The sequence below is a fragment of the Symphodus melops genome (genome assembly GCF_947650265.1).
Source record: "Symphodus melops genome assembly, chromosome: 3".
Lineage (NCBI taxonomy): Eukaryota > Metazoa > Chordata > Actinopteri > Labriformes > Labridae > Symphodus > Symphodus melops.
The window spans coordinates 19,035,025-19,059,052 of NC_136693.1; the positions used below are offsets into that span (position 1 = coordinate 19,035,025).

The 24,028-nt window shown below is 39.2% G+C and overlaps 1 protein-coding gene and 1 long non-coding RNA gene across 2 annotated transcripts; one reads left to right on the forward strand and one right to left on the reverse strand.

Annotated features, from left to right (window-relative positions):
• Positions 1–216: 216 nt before the first annotated feature.
• LOC306820890 (plakophilin-3-like) lies at positions 217–24,028 on the reverse strand. Its single transcript, XM_079338954.1, has 13 exons — positions 23,235–24,028; positions 10,483–10,571; positions 9,541–10,136; positions 9,273–9,396; positions 8,892–9,096; positions 8,537–8,696; positions 7,830–7,938; positions 7,386–7,544; positions 5,818–5,997; positions 5,537–5,690; positions 3,651–3,846; positions 3,255–3,342; positions 217–2,524 (listed from the first exon to the last, which is right to left on the reverse strand). The coding sequence occupies exons 1-13, from the start codon at positions 23,434–23,436 to the stop codon at positions 2,483–2,485; spliced, it is 2,304 nt and encodes a 767-aa protein (XP_079195080.1). The 5' UTR covers positions 23,437–24,028; the 3' UTR covers positions 217–2,482.
• On the forward strand, positions 3,878–7,481 carry LOC306820891. Its single transcript, XR_013778730.1, has 3 exons — positions 3,878–4,878; positions 7,160–7,314; positions 7,412–7,481. It is a non-coding gene; the product is annotated as an uncharacterized lncRNA (long non-coding RNA).

Consider the following 24,028-nt stretch of genomic DNA (forward strand, 5'->3'; position numbering starts at 1 on the left):
AACAGAAAAGCAATCAGAGACTTCACCGACGCAGCAGAAAAAGCATCAAGATGGCTGTGGATCAAGCTTGTTAGACACAAGCTGGGATCAACCACGCCCGGGTGGTATCAGCATTTCCATGATGTTGCTATACACAAAATATGTATGGAGACTGTATATGTATAGAGGCTGCAGGGAAAATTAATTTAGATATTAAAAAAAGAAAAAGACATTGACAATGGTTAAAAGTTTATTAGAGTTCAGTTTTTTATAACTTTACACAAAAAGGGTTAAAAACTTAAGTCAAAACAGAAATGTGGTTTTAAGTTTCAATAGTTAGAAATGCCCTTTAATAATACTCTTGGTCTTTTTTTAGAGCTATAATTGAGCTATAGTAGCTTTGAGTACATCAACGAACTTATAAAGAGTATGCAGTTCTAAATCCTAAGTATTTTCTTTGTCTTTTGCTTAAACATTGCAGGATTTAATGTTGATTTTATTTATTACTTGTCTTAAAACATGTTAACTCAGGAATGATAGATTGGAAATTAAGTACATCTTATTTCGTAAATTACGAATATGCAAGGGTTATGTTTCTAGCGCCTATCTACCAAATCTAAGTCTAAGATGTCGCCTTTGAGCACCAGCATGAAACCAAAACAAACTGCTGATTTGGCAAGACCTCTGCTATTCTGAAGCCTCTGCTCTCCTCCAGCCGCACACCTCTGAAAAAGGCCAGCTTGTTGTGTACGAAAATTTTGTTAGCTCATAGCTTCAAATTGCACAGAAGTTGACACGGAATAACCGTGATCAGAATCTGAATCAGAACCGTTTTTTTATTGCCAATTTACACACACAAGGAATTTCCCCTGATGATCTAAAAACACAAGTAGGCTATGTTGATTTTATTTTCTCTAGTCCTACAATTAACTTTGAGGATGCTTTTATCCAAAGTGACATGCATCAGAAAATAAGTACAACACAAGCAAGGATCTACAGCAGAAAAAGGGAACTGTCAGTAAGTGCCAACAAACAGCTTTAAGTCCGATTGGACACACAGGTGCTGACAAGCATTGCACAGAGGCAAGGCACAACATATTGATTGATACATATATTAAACAAAACCATTATCATTACCATAATCATCTATCAAGGCAATCATCATCGCCCTCATTAAGGTTGCAGGCATGCCTGGAAGCTTTTTCTTAAAAATGCAAAGGGACTCTGATCGAATGGAGTTTGGAAGTTTGTTTCACCACCCGGGAGCAACAGAGAAAAGTCGAGTTAGGACCCTGTTGTGTTGGTTGAATCAGACGCATAGAGCATAGTGTGCATGAGGGATTATACAGTTTAGGTAAGGCAGAGCCGTTCTTTCGCTGTTTTGTAAGTGAGCAGCAGATTTTTAAATTCGATACAAGCAGTAAGTCGGAGCCAGTGTAAAGAGATGAACAACAGAGTTGCATGTGCAATCTTATAGGTCGATTGAAGACCTGTTGCACTGATGCATTTTGTATCATCTTCAGGGGTTTAACAGTGCATATACAGTAGGAAGGCCTGCCAGTAAAGTGCTGCAAGAGTCAATACGTGATATCACAAGAGCCTGTACCAGGAGCTGTGTAGCATGTTCTGACAGGTAAGGTCTGAATATTCCTGATTATGTACAGTGCAGATCGACGTGCCACTTGAGCGCAAAAATATTAGCTGATCATCAATCATGACACTCAGGTTCCAAGCAGACTTTGTGGGCATAAGTTTGGTTGTAGCAAGCTGGATATCAATCTGTTGCTGCATAGAAGGATTGGGTAGGATGACAAGAAGCTCAGTATTTGAAAGGTTGAGTTAAGGGTAGCGTTTATTCATCCATAGAGATATCAGCAAGGTATGATGAGAGCCTTGCTGAGACTGTATCGTCTGGCAGGAATGACAGAAAGAACTGGGTATGGTCCGCATAGCAATGGTATGACAACAAGCTATGAGTGGATAATTAAACCAAATTAGCTTGTGTTTCTGGAGAGGAGAAAGGGACCTGACCATTGAGGCACCCCTGTGGATAAACACTCTAAAGGATCATCTGGAGAGGTCGGACACACACCAGCAGAGGGGAGGTCCTAAAATGCCAAGTTCAGAGAATGTGGATTAGGAGGATCCGATGGTTAACTGTGTTAACTGACAGGTAGAACTTGACTACAAAAGCCTGTACATGTAAACCTAAAGTAACAATGGATCTGAAAACAACAAAACCAGTGGAACTTGCTCTTCTCACTCATTGTAGACAGTCATGAGTCAGAGAGGCTTTTACAGAAGATACACTTGATCTCTGCTATATTTATGTGTCAATTGTCTCACATTCTTCCTATAAGCACAAAACCACATATTAAGAACAGAGGACAGGTTTTAAATCAGTTTGTGGTTTCACCCATTTCCCTTCCCTTAATCTTAAAGTTATACATGATCTGGTGGCCCCAGTGGCCTTAGTTTGTGCGTCTCGTGTACTGAGATGTACTTAGATGGTGGCATCTATGAAGTCTTGTCTGGCAAATCCTTTCTGAAAAAAAAAAAAAAAAAAGAGAGAAAATAATGAGGAACTATTATGATAACAAATGAATGAACGAACGAACGAACGAACAAACGCATGTTTCAGTAAGTCCACAATGTCATTTTAACTTTATATGGCATTAATATCCTATTGTTCTGTTGGTGGCTTGTTATACTTCCCAAGTGTGAAAAATAGTTCATGTTGCTATTTTTTTTGTTATATTTTTAGATGATGTTAGAGAAATTTGCATTTTCATACCGTGGAGAAAGATGGAAAATGGTTTTCCATAATTTAACAGGAGACAGGAAACACGATGAAACAATTAAAAACCGCACCAAAGATGTACCTTTAGGATATGTGTGAATGCCCCCAATGAAGAGAAGTAAAGAAATTCTACAATCTAACTGATACCAGATGCAGACATGTTTTTGCATTTTAAGAGCATATTCTGAGGTAAAGCATGGGCAGAGACTGAAAAGAGGCAGGTGTTCTCTACACCGTGTGGGAGAAGGTGGACTAATCAGGAAAGAATGGTGTTCAAACGGGTTAAAACCCTAATACTCAGATGTTCATATTATCTCCAAGGTCAGACGTTAACTCACACATCAACAGAACTACAGTATGTGTTGACAGTAAAATGTTGTATTTGTTTCTGTATCTCAAAGTCTAAATTATTATTTTGATGCAGCTGATGCATCTGGATATTATATGTCTTGGTATCAACAGATGGTGGTCTTACCATTTTGTAGTTTTTGTGCAGTTTGTTATACTGGAACATGTTGCAGAGGACAGTTGATGCTGCCCTAGCAGCATTTAGACTCCCATAGCTAAATCAAAACACAGCATAGGACATTTTCAGACAACGATGACTTATGAGGAGGATATAAAACAGAAATGCAAGAAAGCCCATGATTATATTTTGAAACTAGCTAAAATAAGCAAAAGTTAATATTTTTGTTAAGCCATCAAAGAAGACAGTAGAAACATGGTCAACTCTGGCGTAAACAAATCATTGTTCTAAGTAAAAAGGATCAAGTTATAAGGAGCATCGCAAAAAAAAAAAAAAAAAAACTCGAGCTTAAAAACAGCCCTACCTTACCTAACTGATATTTGAAGGTTTGAAGGTCAGTCCTACCTGTTATCATGTGATGTCTTGATGCCCACCAGTTTTGGCAGGCCATTGAAGTACGAGATTTCATGTGCTGCCAAGGAACTGCAAGTGACAAGGTGATTGAGTGCTCCACAGATGTTAATCACCACCTCACTGGGTAGCTCTTTTTCAAAGCCATCACTGGGCAGCTTGGAGACAAGCATGTTCACCATGTTCTTAGCTGCAAGGACAAACAAAGAGGTTTATATTTCAGACCTGTTTTTTAGATGAATTGCTTTAATTTTAGCCTTTGAAAGGTTTCCAAACAATCAATTGCAGTTCATGGTCCGCTTTGTCTTATTTGTTCTTCATTTACTATGGAGCCATGCAGCTGCAATACATGCAGGATGTAGTTTGGCACTGACTTGTTTAGGAGCTTATGTTGCTCCTGAACATGTATCCAGTATATAATTCAGCATTAATGGTGCCTTCTCAGATGTACAGGTTATCAATGCCATGTGCATTATTACAACACTATATCAATTCAGTTTTGAACATCTCATTTGGTGGCAGCTTTAACTGCATGTAAGGACATACACAGTGTGGACCCTGGAGTCATTAAGTAAATGTTTTCTTTATGTAACTTTTCATGATATTCCAAATTCCATGTTTTGTTTTTTTTTAATTTTCTGCAGTTTAATTCATTTTTTTCAGCTGCCTGTAAGACATATCAAAGTAAGAGTCTCATGGTTTGGTTTGGTTTCTGTATTTCATCTTGTTTTAGTTTTCATTCTTTCCCTCATGTTCTGTGTATGTCCCAGTGTGGTTTACTTTAGTCTTTAGTGTGTGTGCCTGTATCCTTGTGTCCTTCTATGTTGTCTGGAAGCTTGTTTCCTGTTACTTGTGTTTTAAGGTTCTTAGTTTGGTGTGTAATGTTTCTTAGTCTAGTCTCTAGTGTTTCCTGTTTTATTTTGTAATATCTGGTTTAGGTTGTGTTTTCAGTGTCAGGTTTTACTTTGTAGTTGTCATCAGTGTTCCGGTCTTTTGTCCTCCTGTCTTGATTGCCCTGATTGTCCTCACCTGTGTCTGATTACCCCACGTCTATTTAGTCTCTGTGTTTTCCTCAGTCTTTTGTCAGTTCATTGTTGTTGGTAGTCTGTCTGTGTCATCCCTAGTCTGAGCCTGTCATTTGTTCACTCTGCTACCTGGATTTATTTGGTTTTTGGATTTTTGTTCTCGTGTCTTTCTGGATGTTTTTGGATTTATTATTTGAGTAAGTTTGGTTTTTCCTTTTGTTTAATACATTTTTTTACTGCACTGGGTCCTCCTCCCTGTTTTCGGCCTGCATTCGGGACAAACAGTGGGGCCCAGGTAGCAGTCATGAAAAAGTGTGTCCCAGAGCAAACTGTATTTTCAGTAATGTGTTCTGCTGTAGAGTACTTGTGTTTATAAATGGACATCTGGATGGATGTCTGCTGAAGAGTAGCTGAAGGACTGCCAGGCCTCTATCAGTTAGAAACCAGGAGCCCAATGACCTGTTTGCTGTTCTTCAAGAGAAACTAGAAGAGAACCTAAAATATGTAGCAACACACCAACAAAAAGCAGCGCCGTGTGTGTGTATGTGTTACCTCTACAGATTAGCTAGAAAGACAGTCAACAAGGTACACATAGAGTTCTCAAACAATAGGTAAGACTATACCACTTTAGTCTTTAAGGTGATAAACTACATGGACTGTTTTGTTAGATCTCTCCCACAACAATTACACTGTAATAAAGAGTGGTTCCTCAACAAAAACTAACAGAGCTTGGAAAACCTCAATGTAGGACAAATACAAGTCAGAGAGAATCTTAGAAGGATTAGTAAATGTCCAGAAATAGCTTGACTATAAATGAATCATAACCATCTTAAGCAATCTTAATGTGCATCATACCGATGTGGTCTTTGTCGGAGTAGTGTTTGGCCAGATTTCTTAGCAGGCCAGTCAGAGACCTCAGTTCAGTTTCACTGTGGGTGTCCAGTAGATCTAGCAGAATGGGCAGCATCTTTTCCTGGTCCATTATCACAGAGCTCAGCACTGATGACCACTGGTAAAGAAGGGAATAGGTTACATGAGGCCATTTACCATGAGTACTGCTGAAAAATGCATACAGCTATTTTTAAAATATAATAATACAAAAATAGTTTATATTTTAATGGCCTGTGAGCTCTTACCCGGGTCTCTCCTGCAGTGATATTTTGCAGGGCTCCTATGGCAGCTTCGCGGCTGGCTGAATTACTGTTGTTGTTCAGCAGGATAAACTTGTAAAGAACCACTACCTTAGGATGCCACAGCCACTCAGACCCATGAGGCTGTTGAGAAACTTCAGACATGATGGCGGGACTCTGAATAAGCTGATCATGTTGTGAAGGAGAGAGAAAGTTACATTTTGAGTTGATTATTCTGTATTGAATATATTCACTCAGAACTACTGATTTTTTCACTCTTCAACTAAATGTCACGTTTCACCCTTTAACTCATCCATTTTAATCCCAGATCCTGGAGTTACAGTACATGTCAAAGTGTTCTTGAGCAAGACATTGGGCCCCTCATTTCTTCTGCTGCATATCCAGTGTCAAGTGAATGTGTGTACAAGAAATAGTACTGCTGGGCATTTGGATCCTCTTGGTCCTCTGGCATGAATGGATGGATGTGACTTGAGTGTGTGCTTTGAGTGAGCTCTACAAGTCAAGGTCCATTTACCACTTATTTACAAAGATATCCATGAATAGTTTCATCTAACTAATAGATCTATATTATTCAAAATATTAATAAAACCACTCCCAGTAGTGGAAACTTCATGGTTGAATAACAAATAGCACAAATAGACAGATTAGATTTTTAAACAGAGCAGGAATCTTCCTCTAAAGCTTAACAAGGTCCTGTTGGCAACATATAAAGATCTTCTGATTTTAACTGCCTTTGTCAGTGGGTCGAATGAACAGTATGATTACACTGTATTGAATATATGAAGAGTTGGTCCATCTTCATAGAAATAGAAACAGGTTTTATTTGCTGTGTTCTTTTTTTAATTTTAGATGACTACACCAAATAGCCTGTGCTTCTCCTTCTGGGTTTCTCAGGTCTGCTGCTAATGATATTGATGATGATGATTTTGATGAATATGATGACGTTTTTTGTTTGATAAGGACAATGAGATAATTTTGGACAGTTTTGATGCTGATTAGAACTTACAAGAACAGCAGTCAATGTTGTGCGTTGCCTGTCAGCACCTGTGTCTGGTCAAAATTAACTATTAGTTTGTTCTAACTGGCAATTAGTTCTTACTGACATTTTCTCTCCTTTCTAGATTCCTTGTGTTGTACCTACTCTTTGGTGTATATTGTTTTGGATCAAATCTGCTTAGTGAATGTCAGAATTGATAAAATTGCTTCTGTAAAGGCACCATAAGCCGGCTGTTTGAAATAGACTATTGAAAGAATTTTTAAAAATCATAACAAATCTCTGAGCTCTGATGAGCTTTTTTCTTTTTTTCTTTCTGTTACATGTAACAAGCTGAAACAAGCTGTTACCTGTGGATGAACACAAGATTAAAAAGTATATGGTGTTTGTGGGTTAGTTTGCTGGCTGCTTAACTGACAAAGGATTACACTCTGGGGGGAAAAAAAGGTGTTTTTAAAGAATGTGCCAAGAGTTATTCATTGCTGAAGGTAGGAAGCACATTTTTTTTGTTATCTATTGTACGTCACTACATTAATTAAAAGATTATGATTCCATTTACCTTTGTGTTTTTTTTGTTATACACAGTAAAGCAGCCTATGGCATCACTGTCACTGGAGGCCCTCTTTGGACCTTCAAGACGGAGTCGGACAGACAAAGGAAGTTCCATGTACAACTGGTAGGACAGATTTCTCATCACACATAATGAATTCTCCAAACCCTAAACACAGAGAAAGACAGAGCAGGTTATAAACAGCAAACTAAGGGGGATGCTGAAAAAACTGGATGACTAACATCTTTCAATGTTTAAAATGTCATTTGCCCCCTCTATTGGTTGTCGCCTTTGCTTTTGCAAATTGTTTTCTGGGTCTAGTGGACAATTTGGTTTTCAGTCAGCTGCCCAGAATATATCATAACAATTTTCCAAATTCTGTCAATTGTTGGAAGTTTGGTAACTCATATCACTTATGATATAACACAGTTTCCCAGTGTAGGGCAGGGTTACCTTGTCATCAACCGTCTCCTCATGTTTGATGTAGGACACCAAGGAGTCCACCAGTCCTGGCATATCCCTCATCGTCCGTCTTGTTTTTTCACTCACAGAACTTAAGTTCCTGTATACATTAAACGGATAGAGACACTGCAAACAGGCTAGGATTTTGATAACCAATACAATACAGGTGTCTGTTTCAAATAATAGTTTAATTTTCCACTTGTTATGTAGATTTCTTGATTCCATTTATTGGCATCCTAACCACACTAAACAAAGCATTTTGGAGCTTATTGCACTTGCATGCGCTTCAGTCCATCTAAAAACAAAAATGAACAATTAGAATATGATCAAAACAAAATTCTGTGCCGTACTAATAGAACAGCACTTTAAATTGTAAATTTCACATATAGTGAAGTTGCATTTGGTGAAGTTAGCATAAATACATCAGTGCTATTGGGCTTAAAGTTAGGTGGTTAGTTTGATCTTTGTAACTCATTGGAGTAGCAGGTCTTGCAAATTTGAATGTTTACTGAGTTAGCTTCCTTGCAAGCTACCCCATACTAGTACAAGCAAATCACCGGTGTTCAGCACCTGCCTGTCCATCAGCAAGGTATTTTTCTGTTCACTTTTTATACAACCAATGGTGTGAACTCACTCTTACATATCTACATATAGAACATTAAAACCAATTTCAGACAGTGTAGAGTTAAGGGTGTCACCTGAGGCAGCCTGTTGTGTTGTTGAATATATCTCTCTCGGACGTGCTTAATGGCAAGCTGCTGCACAAAGGAATCAGTACTTTTTCTGTAAGCTCTGTTAGAGCCTCATTGGACAGCTTCTCCTTCAGATTATCTCTTGAGGACAGATTCCACAGTACACCTGCAGCCACAATGTAATTTAATCGTGTTATCCTGATTTGTCAGTTGTTTATCAAGTACACCATAGGAAAAATATAAATCAGTGATTATAACTGTATGATGTTCCTAAATTACAACTTGCTAAATATGCTCAATTGGACATTAACCTATTGAAATGGCTAAAATCATTCTGTTTGCAACTGTGATTAAAAATTACCTGTAATGGTCTTTCGTAATTCCTCATCAGGTTTATATAGGATGCTCACAAGACGCATCACGCCCCCTGCATTGACAAGTGCTAACTTGTTGTCAGTGTTCTCGAAGATGAGATTTCGCATGGCACCAGTAGCAAAACGTTGCACTTCTTGGTTGTCACTGGAGAATAGCTGAACCAGAGCTGGAATACCATGAAGAGCACGGACCTAGAAGAGACAGAGGAACAGGACATGTCCAGATAAAAATATACACAGTTGGTGTACGTAAAAATCCATTAATCATGGCCTAGTAAAAAATGTGAAATAATGGAAAATTAGATAGATATATACAGCAATATAGAGAACCTGTGACCAAACACAAAAAAAGTTTCAGCTGTTCTTACCTGGCTTTTGGCAATGTTGCTATGGTAACATTGGTGTTGTATATATGCAGCTCCGAGAACTTGCAAAGCAGCATCTTCCTCAGAGAGATATCTGACAGCTGTAGCCATGTCCAGAATCTGCATTCTGCACAAATGCATACACATAGTAATATGTATAAATAAATTGTATAATAATTTTTGTGACCAGGAGCAAATGTTAAAGCTGTTTTCACAGTAGCTGTGGATTTATGTATTATTACTGAAATAAATATTCAATATTTTGTCTCACTCTTCATGAGCTTCGTTGCTGTGAACTGATTCCCCATCCAAATTATCCAATACTTTCCCAGTACTCTTTAAACTGTGGAGTGAAGCAGCCCTGTGTAGTTTGGCTTGGTACTGCCCTGTCCCAATGACAAGATTGTCCCTGGGCACATCCTGCAGCCGCTGTGTCCCCCAGCCTTCACCAGTCATGGTGACACCTCGGCCAGTTCCCACCCAGCCCTCATGGCCAGTGGCAGCATTCTGCTGTTGGTAGTGCTGCTGTCGATTGGTAATACGGCTGATGGTACGGTGTGAAGGGCCTTTGTAGATGTACTGACTTGGAGGTTCTTCTTTGCTAAGTGCCGCACTGAGGCTACGCCTCTGGGTGGCAGGAGAATTTGCAGTGGTTTGAGAGTAGACTTTCTCTTGAGGAACCAACAAAGTAGGTGGAAATGTCCTCTGGTCTGTCTGACACAGCGATTTAGAGCGTCTGTTACTGCTGTGTGACTGGTAATTCTGGAAGCTGCATTGGACTGCGCTGGAATATTTTCTTCTTTCATTAGAACTCATTTCTACAGCAGAGGCAGAAGAACCTGAAGTGCGCAGGCTTACTGTGGGAACCTGCAAGGTTGTCGGAAAAGCAAGAATAACATTGTTAATAGAAGCTATGCATAATTAAAAATAAATCTTTTTTTTTTTTACTTTTAATTATTATTGTCCTTGTTTTTTGCTTATTTCCGTTAACTGTGTTTGCATAAACAACATATTCCTTGTATGTGTAAATCTACTTTGCTATAAAAGAAATCTTATTTACTTTTTTTCAAACGGTTTTCTGTCTGCAATGTGGAGCCTTTTAAAACCACACAACACAAGCAAATTTTAGATTTAAGGAACCATTTTTTCAATTATCTGCAGTGAAAAGCTCTTAAAAGCTTGTCAAAATGTAGTGCTGAGAGGAGGTACTTACAGAAATGGGTTTGCTGGGTGTGTGTATCATGGATCTGGAACTGAAACCGTGGGTATGGTTCAAACTCCTGACATCAGGAATGCAGTAGTCTAGGCAAAAAGAAGAAAGAAACATTTTTTCACTGTCAATATTTCACTGTAGAAATGTAATGCCAGATGTTATTGTCGAATAAGAGAGACATAAACTCTATTTTTACACTCGCACCTGTATGAAATTGGAATTTTGGCTTCTGAATCTTGGACATAGTGTGACAAAACATATTAACTGTCCATATTTCATAATTATACACAGATGTCACGATTGGTGTTTTCAGACCAAACTGTTCTGGGGACTTTTTGAAAAGTAACTAACCACGAGGAAGACCTGAGAATAACACAGCATGGAGTCTTCTGTTTGCATTCTCACCACCATAGTACCTACTCTGGTTAGGCAGGAGCTAAAAAGGTTCCCTAAACAGGGTTTTAGGAACTAAAATAGTTCATAGTTCCTGCGGTGCAGGATCAATAAGAATGAGGCAGAGTTCCAACAGTTCCCAGAACTATGAAATAGTTCCTGCAGTCCAAAAGCAGCTAATAACTTTGCATGGGCTATGAAAGGACAAAAGGTCGGGTATTGGTGAAAATTGGAGGTGCACTATTTCTCTGTAAAGACAATGGGCTTGTTCACTAATATTTGAGTAGAATTGTTTTTACTCTGCACATAAAATAATGGAATATGCAAAATCACAGTCTGATTCATGACGTGCATACAATCAGCATTTCAGCACTTCATATTTTATTTATTTAACCTTTATTTATCCAGGAAAAAAATCCCATTGAGATTAAAAACCTCTTTTTCAAGGGAGTCCTGGCCAAGAGGCAGCAAACATTACACAGTCAGACTCACAACATACAGACAATTAACAGAAATTAGAATTATAAAAGACAATGAGTAATAAAACATTTTTAAAAACAGTTACAAGTAAAGGAGTGTGTCTCAAGTTCTCTCAGCTTGGATTTAAAAGCATTTAAAGAAATCAGTTCAGTTATTTTCCAGTCTTTTTGTAGCATGTTCCATGTAGAAGGAGCGGAGTGGACGAAAGCCTTTTTTCCCAGTTTTGTCCGGGCAAATGGAACAGACAGCAACAACTGATCATTGGAACGCAAACTGTAAGAATCAATACTTCTCCGTACAATAAGGTCACAGATGTATGAGGGCAGGAGCCCAAGCATGGCCTTGTAAATAAAAGTACACCAGTGTCTTAGCCTCCTGGTGGACAAAGAAGGCCATCCCACTCGGGAATACAGTTCACAATGATGAGTCCGGCCTCAATAATTAGTAACAAATCTGAGAGAAGCATAGTAAACAGCATCAATCTTGTTTAGACATTTAGCTGAGGCATTCATATATAACAGGTCTCCATAATCTAAAATGGATAAAAAAGTTGCAGTAACCAGCCGCTGTTTCACTTCAAAAGAGAAACAAAATTTATTTCGGAAGAAGAAACCCAATTTAAGTTTCAGTTTCTTCACAAGGTTCTCAATATGGAGCTTGAAGGAGAGGGTGTCATCAAGCAAGACACCAAGATATTTGTATTTATGAACCAACTCTATGACATTTCCCTCAAGAGTGGACACTGTGGGAACAGTTTGAGATGCTTCCTTATTGTTTGAGAACAACATTAGTTCAGTCTTATCTGTGTTGAGGACTAGTTTAAGCTGCAGGAGTGTGTGCTGGACCATGTTGAAGGATTTTTGCAGAGATTCAACAGCTTTAGCAGGAGTTGATCCAAAACAGTAAATAATGGTGTCGTCAGCATAAAGATGCATATTAGCATCCAACATATTTTTTCCCAAATCATTAATGTACATAATGAACAGGAGGGGGCCTAATATTGAGCCCTGTGGCACCCCCTTTTGGACACTCACAAATTCAGAAAGCAGACCATCATATTTAATACACTGGGTCCTGGCACTCAAGTAATTTGTGAACCAAGAAACTACATGATCTGACAGACTCAAACAAAGAAGCCTATGCTTTAAAACAGCATGGTCCACAGTGTCAAAAGCTTTTGACAGGTCAATAAAAAGTGAGTACTGCTTTTTATCAAGAGCAACAAGTATATCATTGATGACCTTTGTAGCTGCAGTGATAGTACTGTGTTTTTTCTGAAGCCTGATTGTAGTTTTGAGAGGAGGTTATTTGAGTTTAGATACTCTTTTAGTGGAATTTTTGACAGGACGCACAAATTTGATATTGGCCTGTAGTTAGTTAAAAGTGCTGGGTCACCTCCTTTTAATAAGGGGGTGACAAAAACTGACTTCCAGACAGATGGAATTTCTTTGTTTTCCATTGAGAGATTAAAAAGGATTGTTAGGGGCTGTGCTACAAAATCAGCTGCTATTTTCAAAAAGTAGAGCTCAATCAAGTCAGGTCCAGGGGGTTTTCTGTGATCTAATGTTTTTAGGGCTTCATGCACTCGTTGCACAGTAAAAGGTTCAAAATTAAAGGGTTCACCAGAATCTTGGAGGGTCTGTGCAGGGAGTCACAGGAGCAGCTCCCGTGGAGTCAAACAAGTTACCAGATGAAACAAAATGCTTGTTAAAGCAATTTAGGACCTCAGTTCTATCATAGACTGGGACAGAGTCTTTCAGTACAAATGTTGGAAGAGCCTGAGGACCTTTAATTACAGATAAAGACTTGATCACTTTCCAAAATTTCTGTGGATTATTGAGATTCTCTTGTGACAGATAAGTAATATTCTGATTTAGCCTTTTTGATAAAAGAAGTGCATTTGTTCCTTAGCTGCCTGAAAAGAGACCAGTCAGAGGCTAAATCATTTTTTCTGGCTCTGGACCAAGCCGCTGATGGATGAAATCTGACAACTCTGGGGTAAACCAAGGGTTTTCTCGTCCCTTCACCCTGAGTTTCCTGATAGGAGCATGTTTATTTACAATTTTCACAAAATGTTCCTTAAAGAATGTCCAAGCCAGCTCAACATCTGGCAACAGGTCTATATGCCCCCAATTAACTAAAGACATATCATGATGATACGCTTGTTCATTAAAAAAAATTAAATTCCGCTTGGAAATAATGCGTGGTTTACATTTGGGGATTTTAGTATCCCTGCAAGTAGCAACAACGCAATGGTCACTCAAGTCATTGCAGAAGACTCCCAGGGATGACAATTTATGAGGAACATTTGTTAAAATTAGATCAATCAAAGTGGATTTATCAGAACTTTTAAGATTTGGCCTTGTAGGTTGGTTGACCAGCTGGCTTAGATTAATAGAGTCACAGAAAGATTTAAAATCATCAGACACTACATTTAGCCAGTCCCAATTCAGATCTCCAGCCATTAAAAGTTCATTATAATTTAATTTGGACAAAAGACGCTTCAAGGATGATAACGCCTCCTTTGTGGCAGATGGAGGTCTGTAGCACCCGACAACAGTCATTGAGAGGGACTTGGCTATTTCCACCTTCAATGCCGAAAATTCCAGTTGCTTACAGATAGACTCAGACAGAACAATTGAAGCATCAAACCTTGATTTTACATAAATGGCTATACCACCACCTTTCTTGGGCCTGTCGGTACGATAAACATTGTATCCCAGCATGCTAACTTCTTCATTTGTAATAGATTTTGACAGCCAAGTTTCTGAAATTATCACAATATCTGCATCTGTTGATGCAGCCCAAATTCTGACCATGTCCATCTTTGGTAATAAGCTGCGCACATTAAGATGAACAAATTTGAGACCAGTCGTTAATTTAAAATCAAGGGGAGTCTGGATATATTGCAACTCAGGACCAGGGTTTGGTTGCACATCACCAGACAGGAGTAAGAGTAGGACGACCATCAGTCCCCGTTTTACATTGCATTTTGAAACAGTAGTTTCATATGTTGCAGCCAGGCAATGCCTTTTCTTCAATGAAAGAGTAAGATTATATAGAGCAAAAAAGTTTTGAAATTTAGGAAAGTCCCTAGGCCTGTCCAACCACAAGTTAAGGGCAAATACCAAATGAAACTGTGGTTGCTGGTGATGCCCAGCAACATTAGCATTTGTGCCACTGTAGTAGGTGTCCTGCATGCTTGTTAGAGGAACTCACCATGAAGCAATTGCTTGGACTCAGGCTCCTAAACGCCAACAAACATACTAAAGTTAGGAGAAATGCCATCGCTTTTAAGTCCAGCACGTCTGTAGAGATGCAGTTTGAGAGCTGCACATATTAGCTGGAGGTTGGAAGCTAGCAGACCAGGCAGGTGGCTAGAGGCTGGATGCTAGTTGGTTGGTGAAGGCTAGCTGCTGCAGTGCTAGTGGAGATAGCTACTGCTACCAATGGAGATAGCTGTTGCTGCTGGAGTTGGCTCCTGCTGGAGTTGGCTCCTAGTGGTAGCTTCTGCTGATGGTGGTAGCTGCTGATGTGGAGGTAGAAGCTGCTGGTGGCTAGATGCTGGCAGGCCAGGCAAGTGGCTGGAGGTTGAATGCTAGCAGGCCAGGCAGGTGGCTGGAGGTTGAATGCTAGCAGACCAGGCAGGTGGCTGGATGCTAGTTGCTTGGTGAAAGCTTGGTGGAGGCTAGCTAGCCTCCACCAACCTTTCACCAAGCAACTAGCATCCAGCCACCTGCCTGGTCTGCAGGTGTCATCTGGAAATGCAAGCAGGGCTGTTTCCTGGAGATGCTAGCAGGGCTGCCAGAGGCCTTTAGATTTAGCTATTCAGAGTCCCAGTAGTCCATACTCACCTTAAATTATTCCCTTTAATCCAGTGTGCTCAGATACTTGATGCTGTACTTGATGCAGAACAAAATGAGTGGTTGAACTTGATGTCAAAAAGTAAAAATAATGCAAAAATAAAATTTTACAGACAGAGAAACAGAGAGACAAACACACATGCAACCTAATATGCCGCCATCTTGTATCTTGTATATCCCCACCAATAGAGAGGATTATAGTGGACATGACCAACTTGGAGGTGAGGCGTGCGTTTGAAGAGAAATGGAAGCCACTGGATCAGACTGACTTGCATGTTTACATAGGAATTCTGGTATTAGCTGGAGTGTACAGATCACAGGGAGAAGCAACTGCAAGTCTATGGAATGACGAGAGTGGAAGGCCAATCTTTCCGGTCTCTGGAGACATTTCACATGATATCTCGTGTGATCCGATTTGACAACCGCGACACCAGAGCTGGTCGACGTGAAAGAGACAAACTAGCTGCTATCAGGGATGTATGGGACAAATGGGTCAATCTTTGTTGCACAATCCTGGTCCCTATGTTACTGTAGATGAGCGCCATGTTCCATTCAGGGGGCGCTGTCCTTTCCGGTACATCCCCACCAAGCCTGCCAAGTATGGTGTCAAAGTATGGGAAGCCTGTGATGCAAAATCTAGCTATGCATGGAATATGCAGGTGTATGCTGGAAAGCTACCTGGAGAAGCTTCTGAGAAGAACCAGGGGATGCACGTGGTGCTGGAGATGAGTGAAGGGCTGCAAGGTCAAAACATCACATGCAACAACTTCTTTACATCGTACTGAATTGGAGATAAATTTCAGAAGAGAAAGCTGACTATGTTGGGAACAGTCAGAAGAAATAAGCCCGAACTGCCCAGTGAAATTCTGAAGATGAAGGGCAGATCCCTGCATTCCTCAATATTTTTTTCACTGAGAAAGCAGCAGTTGATTCATACTGCCCAAAGAGAAACAACAGTGTTCTTGTAATGAGCACAATGCATACAGATGCATCTCTGAGCACCAGAGAAGAGATGAAGCCACAAATGATCCTTGACTACAACTCCACCAAAGGAGGAGTTGACTATCTGGACAAAGTCACATACAGCTGCCAGCGCAAGACTGCCCGATGGCCCTTGGGGATTTTCTACAACATTGTGGATGTGTCTGCTTACAATGCCTGGACTGAAATTAACCAGCAATGGAATGCCGGCAAATTATACCGACGTCGGCTTTTCCTGGAAGAACTCAGCAAAGCACGTCACTCCGAAAATCCAGAGGCGAGCCAGGCCAGCTCGATCCCCAGAAGCTGCAGCTATCATATCTCCCGAGAGGACAGTAAAACGAGTACCTCTTGTGTGAAATGCAAGAATTACATCTGCAGGAAGCACAGAGTTACATTCTGTCCATCATGTGGAGAACATTGAAAATTTGAGATAATGGGACTGGTTCATTATGACAGAATTATAAAATAGTGTTGAAACTAAAAATGTACTGTTTATTTTCTAAATGTTGACAATCTAAAATAAAGTTGTTGTTGGTTTAGCCTGTTTTTTTTTACTGTTCTGAGTGGATTTAAACAGTATGGGTCAAAATTACCCGCAACATAATCAATGTAATGTGACTTTCAACATAATATAAGGGTTAAAAAAAGGTGTAATGCTTGATTGACAATAGATATCCAAAGAATTATCTGAATCAAAAATCACAATTTGAAGTTCAAGAATACAGAATATTTTATACTCATTCAACGTGAATTCCTTAGTCAACGGTAATTCATGTCACTCTTCCTCTGTCTTTCTGCTCAGATTATCAGGGATATTTACTCTTTAAGTATTTGACCAACCAGCTCCACATCATCCTGCCGCCGTCATATTTTCAAAAATCTCTTTCAATCTCAGTGTGTCAGTTTAGTTTGAGTGCTGCGACCCTCCTCCACCTGAGTCGCCTCCATTCCATCTCAACAGTGAATGATCATTCTCTCTTTTTGCATTTAGCATGGGCATTTTATTGTCATTGATTAGAAAAATACAAAAAAAAACTTTGTTGGCAGCAATCCTGTACAGCAGTTTCACAAAATCTGGTCACATATATAAAAATATAGAAATACATTTGTTATGTACATCAAAATGTGGTTGTACAAGATTGAGAGTGGTAAAGGGGAAAAAGTAGCTATAATACAGGAGGCATAGACCTAAATGAATAGGTATAATGCAGGAACTGAATAAATAAATGTAAACATACACATGTAAAAAATAAACTGTTATAGTGCAGTAATGTAATGAATACATTAAAAGTTAAGGGCCAGTGACTGAATGGATATAAACAGTTGCAATGACTGGATTAATATATCGATATAAAGCAGTGACTGAATAAACGGGAACCATTCTAGTTTAGTGACTTATTATATAAACGAGCGGTTATATAGCAATTAGTTTAAGAGTGATTGCTCAAAGAAGTACAGAGCAGTTAGCAGTGCTAAAGTAATGATTGCACAATGTAGTCTTGTTTGGGGGATGGGGTGTTGTGTTCTGAAAGCTTATCCTTCTCAGACCAGTAGGGGGCATAGTGGGACCATTGCTACTCTATAGAATACAGAAAATAGTAGAGAAGAAGTGAAAGAGCGTGTGCACCGACAGTAAAGTAAAGAAAGTGACAGCTTAATCCTCGGTCCAGTGATTCTTTAAGTTGTTTACCACAAATACACAACAGGGGGGTTATGGTAGGCGTTTTTGTTTCTTTTTTTCAGACATATAATATCAGAGTAGATGTAGCTCTTTGCCTAACAGGCTGTCAAGATCTGCCGGCTGACACGTCACACGCTGTCAGTGAGACACTTTAAAAAGGCGAGAGACATTCGCCGAAACTGTCAAGTTACAGAGCTAATATTTACTCTGATATTATATGTCTGAAAAAAAGAAACAAAAACTCCTTTAGCCTAAGCTGCTGCTTAGTCTGTTTGTCCATGTTCAGTAAAGGCGTTGTAATTAATTAACCGCAATGAATCTCGCATATCGAAAAAAAATAGTAGGATTACAAGTAGATTGCATTACCCTGTTTGCACTTGGTTTAATCTAGCTTCCACATTGAAATGTTACTTGGTTTCCTCATTATCAAGGGTAAAATTAACAATTTACTTAAATCTTATTAAGTTGCCTTCCATAATTTCTCATAACCCCCTCCCCACACACATACACACATTGTAAATCAGAAGTCTATTACTATATCCACGAACTAGCCCAGTCATCTAACAATTGTTTCCTGCACAGAGCTGCTTGTCTCACTGCTCTCTGTTTGTCCCTTTTTTTTGTTGATGTTTCAGAGACGACTTTTAATGCAGTCAGATATATTTCGATTTGGTTTTATGTTTATTGGTAATTATTCAAAATTATTTTTGTCGAATATATTTTAGTCTTTTGTATACTGACATCATAGTTGCTATGTTATTGTTTTTTGTCTGTCCACATTTCTTGCACTCTTTTTCTGTTTACCTATCTAATCAAGAAGGTTGGAAAACTATTTCAAATCAGTTTTTTCTTGAAGAAATGTGACTTCCTGATACACGTTCATGATTGAATCGTACTGTAACCTTACTCAAACTCTCCCCTTTAATGCTCAATAAGTAAAGGGTTGTGAAACAAGTTATGTTGGGGTGTTTCTTATTATTATAATATTTATATTATTATTATTATTAATATAGATTTATTTTTTCAATCGTTAAAAATAAAGATGAAGAACTGTGTTAAAGCTGCATATCTATGGGAGTTTTAAATTTCACTTACTCTCAGACTCAAATATATTAGACCTGCTTGAGCTGAACAAAGAGAAAAGGAGGGAGCACTGCTTCACTTCTTATCTTTTGAGAAAATAGTCAAAGCCTTTCAGTCAATCAGGAAGAAAGGAAGGAAGGGAGGAGGAAGGAGTGTTGCTGGAGGCCACAACAGTTGGGGGAACAGGCAAAGCATAAAACAGAATTGCGTTGCAAGGAAACGCCAACTAAAGGCGCTCAAGGGCTCTCATTAGATGAATTACAAATACTTTTTAAAACAAAACAAAAAACATTTTACAGTAAGACACTCAAACTCCACAAGCGATTATGAGCGTCAGATCGACAAAGCAAGAATAGTTCAAAACAATCACTCTAATCATTGCAGTCACAGCAGGTTTGTTATTCTGCTACTCAACCTAGATTCAATTCCAGACACACAGACAAACTGAAGTATGTGAGCTTTTATGATGATGTGTACAAACTACACCAAGTTTAGAAATAAAACTTGTTTTACAGATAAACTCAGGCAATTTAATCCTGCTAAGACGCAGGCGGGCCCAAAGCAATCAGGCCAAAACCAGCCTTTTTACTGCCTTATTCTTGTAATGTTACTCAGGAAACAGGCAGAACATATTGCTGCAGGCACAAACAATAACACTAGTTATAGCAATAAACTGTCGTTTAAAAAAAAAAAAAGCATCTGGCCTTTATATCAGAGAATTTTCACAGAACATGTTGCTTCAAAGTCTATCATACGTTTTTAACAAAAACAAAGCCAAATAAACACTATTTTCAAATAATGTTGAAGGAGTGTAATGCTCATGACCTTTACATGTACATGAGTAATATCGAGACTTTGAAATACATTGGTCTTTTCAGTTTTAAATATTTATTCTGAGGTATAGCAAGTTTAACTGACGCAGAGATTTGTGAAAGGGATGAAGCGTGAGGATATTGTGGCGGCGCAGACTAGTTCTCTGCCAGAACATCACTTCTCTGGTGGGACAGGAGGTGAGGCTCACCTCAACACACAGCACCGGGATTTGGAACTAAACTCCTGCAGAGGGGCTGGACTCTCTCCTTCTCTGGAGTTGCCCAATGTGAGCATCACAAGGTGGCTGTGGGGATACCCACAAGCCCCCAGCTGAATGCTGCTGTGTTGAAGTTTTCGCCTGTGATCGACTTTGTCAACTCTCTGCGACTTCAGGTTCTGATTGTTGTATGTGCATATGCAACCAACGGCAGGTTGAAGTACACAACCTTCTTGGAGTCTCTGAGTGGGGTCCTCGAAAGGGTGCTGTCTGGGGACTCTGTAGTTCTACTGGAGGACGTCAACACTCAACGATGGTGACTCCTGGGACCCGTTTCAGAAAGCAAGTTCAGTGCAAACTCTGAGTCAACGCTGGTATGAGGGAAGCTCATTTCAAATAGAGATCTTTCATTCAGTCCGTATCACGGGTGTGTCAATGACAGATTTATCGTTTGTCTGAATAAAATACAGATCTTTCAATGTTATATGTTAGGTAGGCTATAACCTACTATAGAGCATCAAACTAATTATTCTAGAACATTCTTCATTGTAAACCAAGTCTTCAATTCAAGATGAAAGATTTTAAGTTAAGTAAGGATGATCAATTTCATGGTTATTTCACACATTCAGTCAAAAATCTAAAATAATCTTTTCACAACAATAACAGAGATACATTTTAAATTTAAGTACTTATTTTCTCTCTCTGTCATTTTTCTTTTTTTTCCCTTCATTTTATGGTGTTTTTTTGTAACCCACTACATCTCAGAGTACATCTAAGGACTGCCCTTTTTTTTTTTTTGTATTAACCGTTTTCCCAAACTCAATAACGCATATACAGTAAAACATCTAGAGCTAAAATATGCACATATGAATGCCGCTTTCTTATTTGTGTAGTAAAAGATTATTAGCTCATTAACGCATGTTAACCCCTTGTTGCTATGGCAATTATTGCCCTCATGTAGCTACTAATTTTACTGTAGTTTGTCCCTGATAAAACGATTCACAAAGCATGACGATTTCAGGAAATTCCCCCATCTCTGGGAAGAAAAGCTAAGTCTGGATCAAGTTTGAGCCGTGCAGTTGCTCAAGAACTTTGTACTTGGAAATGCAACATATATTTTTCTTGTCTGGATTAACCTATAGATTATTTGTGCTATGGCAGCAATGTCGCTTGAAAAGAGAGTTAATCCAAGCTGCAGCATTGGGAAAATCAGAGATGCTTTTTGTGACCTAAAACGGTACCCTGGCTCAGAGGGCTCCTTGTGTAAAAGTAAGTCTTACAGACTAGTAAATCTGTTTAAGCCTTGCTTTCAGTTGTTTTTTGGGTTGTTTTTTTTTTTGCAATTTCATTTTGACTTTATAGTCACTGCTGGTGACAGCCGGAAAATAAAAGCTTGAATAATACAGTGAGGCTCCAATGAAATTCTATTTGAGGGATGAATAAACTCAAAACCTAAAATGAGTCAAAACCTATAGCCAGTTGATATGCTATATATATGATATATCAACCGATATTATTGGCTGGTCGATGAATAAATAGGGCTGTCTCCAATGTGTAATATTAGCCAGTCTAAGATTTCCTCTGGTCTGGCTTCTTGCTCGGTCATTATATTTATATCTCTTCCTCTCTTCTTAGCTTCATCCATCACCTTCCTCTTCCTCTGAGCATCAGCAATTGTATCAAACAAAACAGAGACAGGCTAACTCACAAGTCATTAGCACAAAGTCACTGACTTCTCTAGTGCTGTAAAGCTCTGCGTACTTCTCAAGAGATACCCGCGAGGGCAAAAGTTGAAGAGTCTGATTTTCAGGGGAACGGCGGACATGACAGAGACACACTTCTTCCTGTTTAAAAAGATTGTGCTGTTAGATGGACTTTAAAACTACAATGTTAAGGTGTAAAAGTTACATACTGGGGCTTTAAGACAGTGATTCCCAAAGAGGGATGCATGATGGGTTGTTGTTTTATTATGATGTACAGCAATTACTTTCCTTATTCCAAAGTTTGACATAAAGGCAGCTGAACTTTAAAGGCTGATGATCATAGATCAATAGAGATATTTATGTCTAATTGTTTTTTAAACTCTGCTTGTAAGGTGTCCTTTGGTTTTTTGAAAGGCGCCCTTACATTAAATGCATTACTATTATTATATTATATGATGTTATTTTAACAGTACGCTCAATGACTTCATAAATTCAACAGCAGTTCTTTTGGAAACTGGGAATATGTATTACTCACCAAATTCCTGACTGGAACATGTGACTTCATTAATGGCATTTTCCATAGAGAGGACAGGAAATGGCACAACGGTCTAATGTCTTGTCTGTGATGAACAACACAGGGACAAACAACTCTTTGGACCTTGTTTATTGGGTAACGTTTTAAATGTTTCGCATTTCAGTTTATTGTGACAAGCTAAATTAATAAATGTGTACAAAAAAAGTAGTGGGCTATGCTGACCAATTCTTACTTAAACCTACACACATTGTATATCTGCAGATTGACTTTAGAACTAATAGGAATGACCGATCATTTAATATATTAATTTGCAACTGCTCTGGCTACAAAGTCTTTTTTCACATCTTTAGGATTCAAATGGGCTGAATGCTGAACCTCTCCGACTGCCTCCTTGCCATGATGTAGTATTTCATTTGAGACCTTAAATCAGTCAATCATTGATAAAAGACCATGCTTTACAAAACATTAAGGCAAAGTGAATCCTTTTAACACTCCACGTCATCGGTTTCCTGAATGTCTGTGTTACAGATTTCCCATCTTGGTTGCATAACAACTCAGGTCAACATCAGTTCTACTACACGTATATTGAGATTAAGAGTTCAAAAAAAAGTCACAGTGTTTTAAATTAAGAGAACTGTTATACGTTTTTGAGACGATGGGAAGTTGAATCTGAAATTTCAAATAGTCTAGTTTATAAACCCGTTCAGTTTTGTTCTTTTCTGTCTGGTAGCAGCAGTGTGCTTTAATTTATAGACTTTCAAAAAAAGAAGAGCCCAGGCCTATCTTGAAGCTGCTGGTTTTATAGCCCAGGCAAACGAGACATTATTTTTTCGAAAGTTTTAGTTATGTTCAACTATTAGCCTTCATGTTTACCCTTCTCTTCTGGTGCAGTGTTACTGATTCTCAGTATAATTACAGGCCTCCTCACGTTGTTTATGTTTTATAGCCAGTTACCACGCACCCCGGCATGAGGCCAACCGTTATACGCAAAGTGGCTCACCTGTTGATCCAAAGGACTCGTTCAGTCTTGGCATGGAGGAGGACCTTTTTTCAGCCAGCCGCATACGGACCTGCTCCCGGACCCTCCTGGCTTTCGCCTCGGGGTCTGGAGACGGGCCGTCCGAGGGAACAACATAAGTGGTCCAGGAAGAGTTTGGCTGCAGAGCGGACAGAAAACAGCCCTCTGACACGACTAAACTCATATCTACCGTGGGATGTAATAAAATTAACCCAGGATAGGGGAGAAAAAGCAGGGGGAAAGAAAGTTCCCAGGACGGGCGCGGTTTGTCTAGAGAGGGGGGGGTCTATTGTCTGAGAGTCCGCAACGAAATGGAGATTGGTCAACAAGCAAACTATCTGTAGGGCGGGACTTGAAGGCTTTGGTCAGTAAAATTCAACCTGTACCCTAACTTCAGCCAGACAAGCCGAACATCAATGTAGTCCGCAACTGAACCTCAAATTTGACAAATTTCTAGAAGGGCATTGACTGTAGGATATGGCTCCAGGCTCCTACTAAACAAGGCTAAACAAACGTTTTAAAAAAACAACAAAACAAATGGGTCCATCATTTCAGGTTGAGAAGAGGTCTTAGACGTTTTGACCAGACATCATCCTGTTTTCACCAGAAATTTAGATTCCAGGCAGGATTTAAGTCTACACTGTAGGGTCGCTTTCACAAAGACTACAGCTTAAAATTCGGCTGACTCGGTGAGGGTGAAGTCGCAACTTTGTTTCATTTTTTCATTTGGTTCGGTTTGCTCTCAGACTGCACTCTGTCAAGCGCACCCCAGCCTG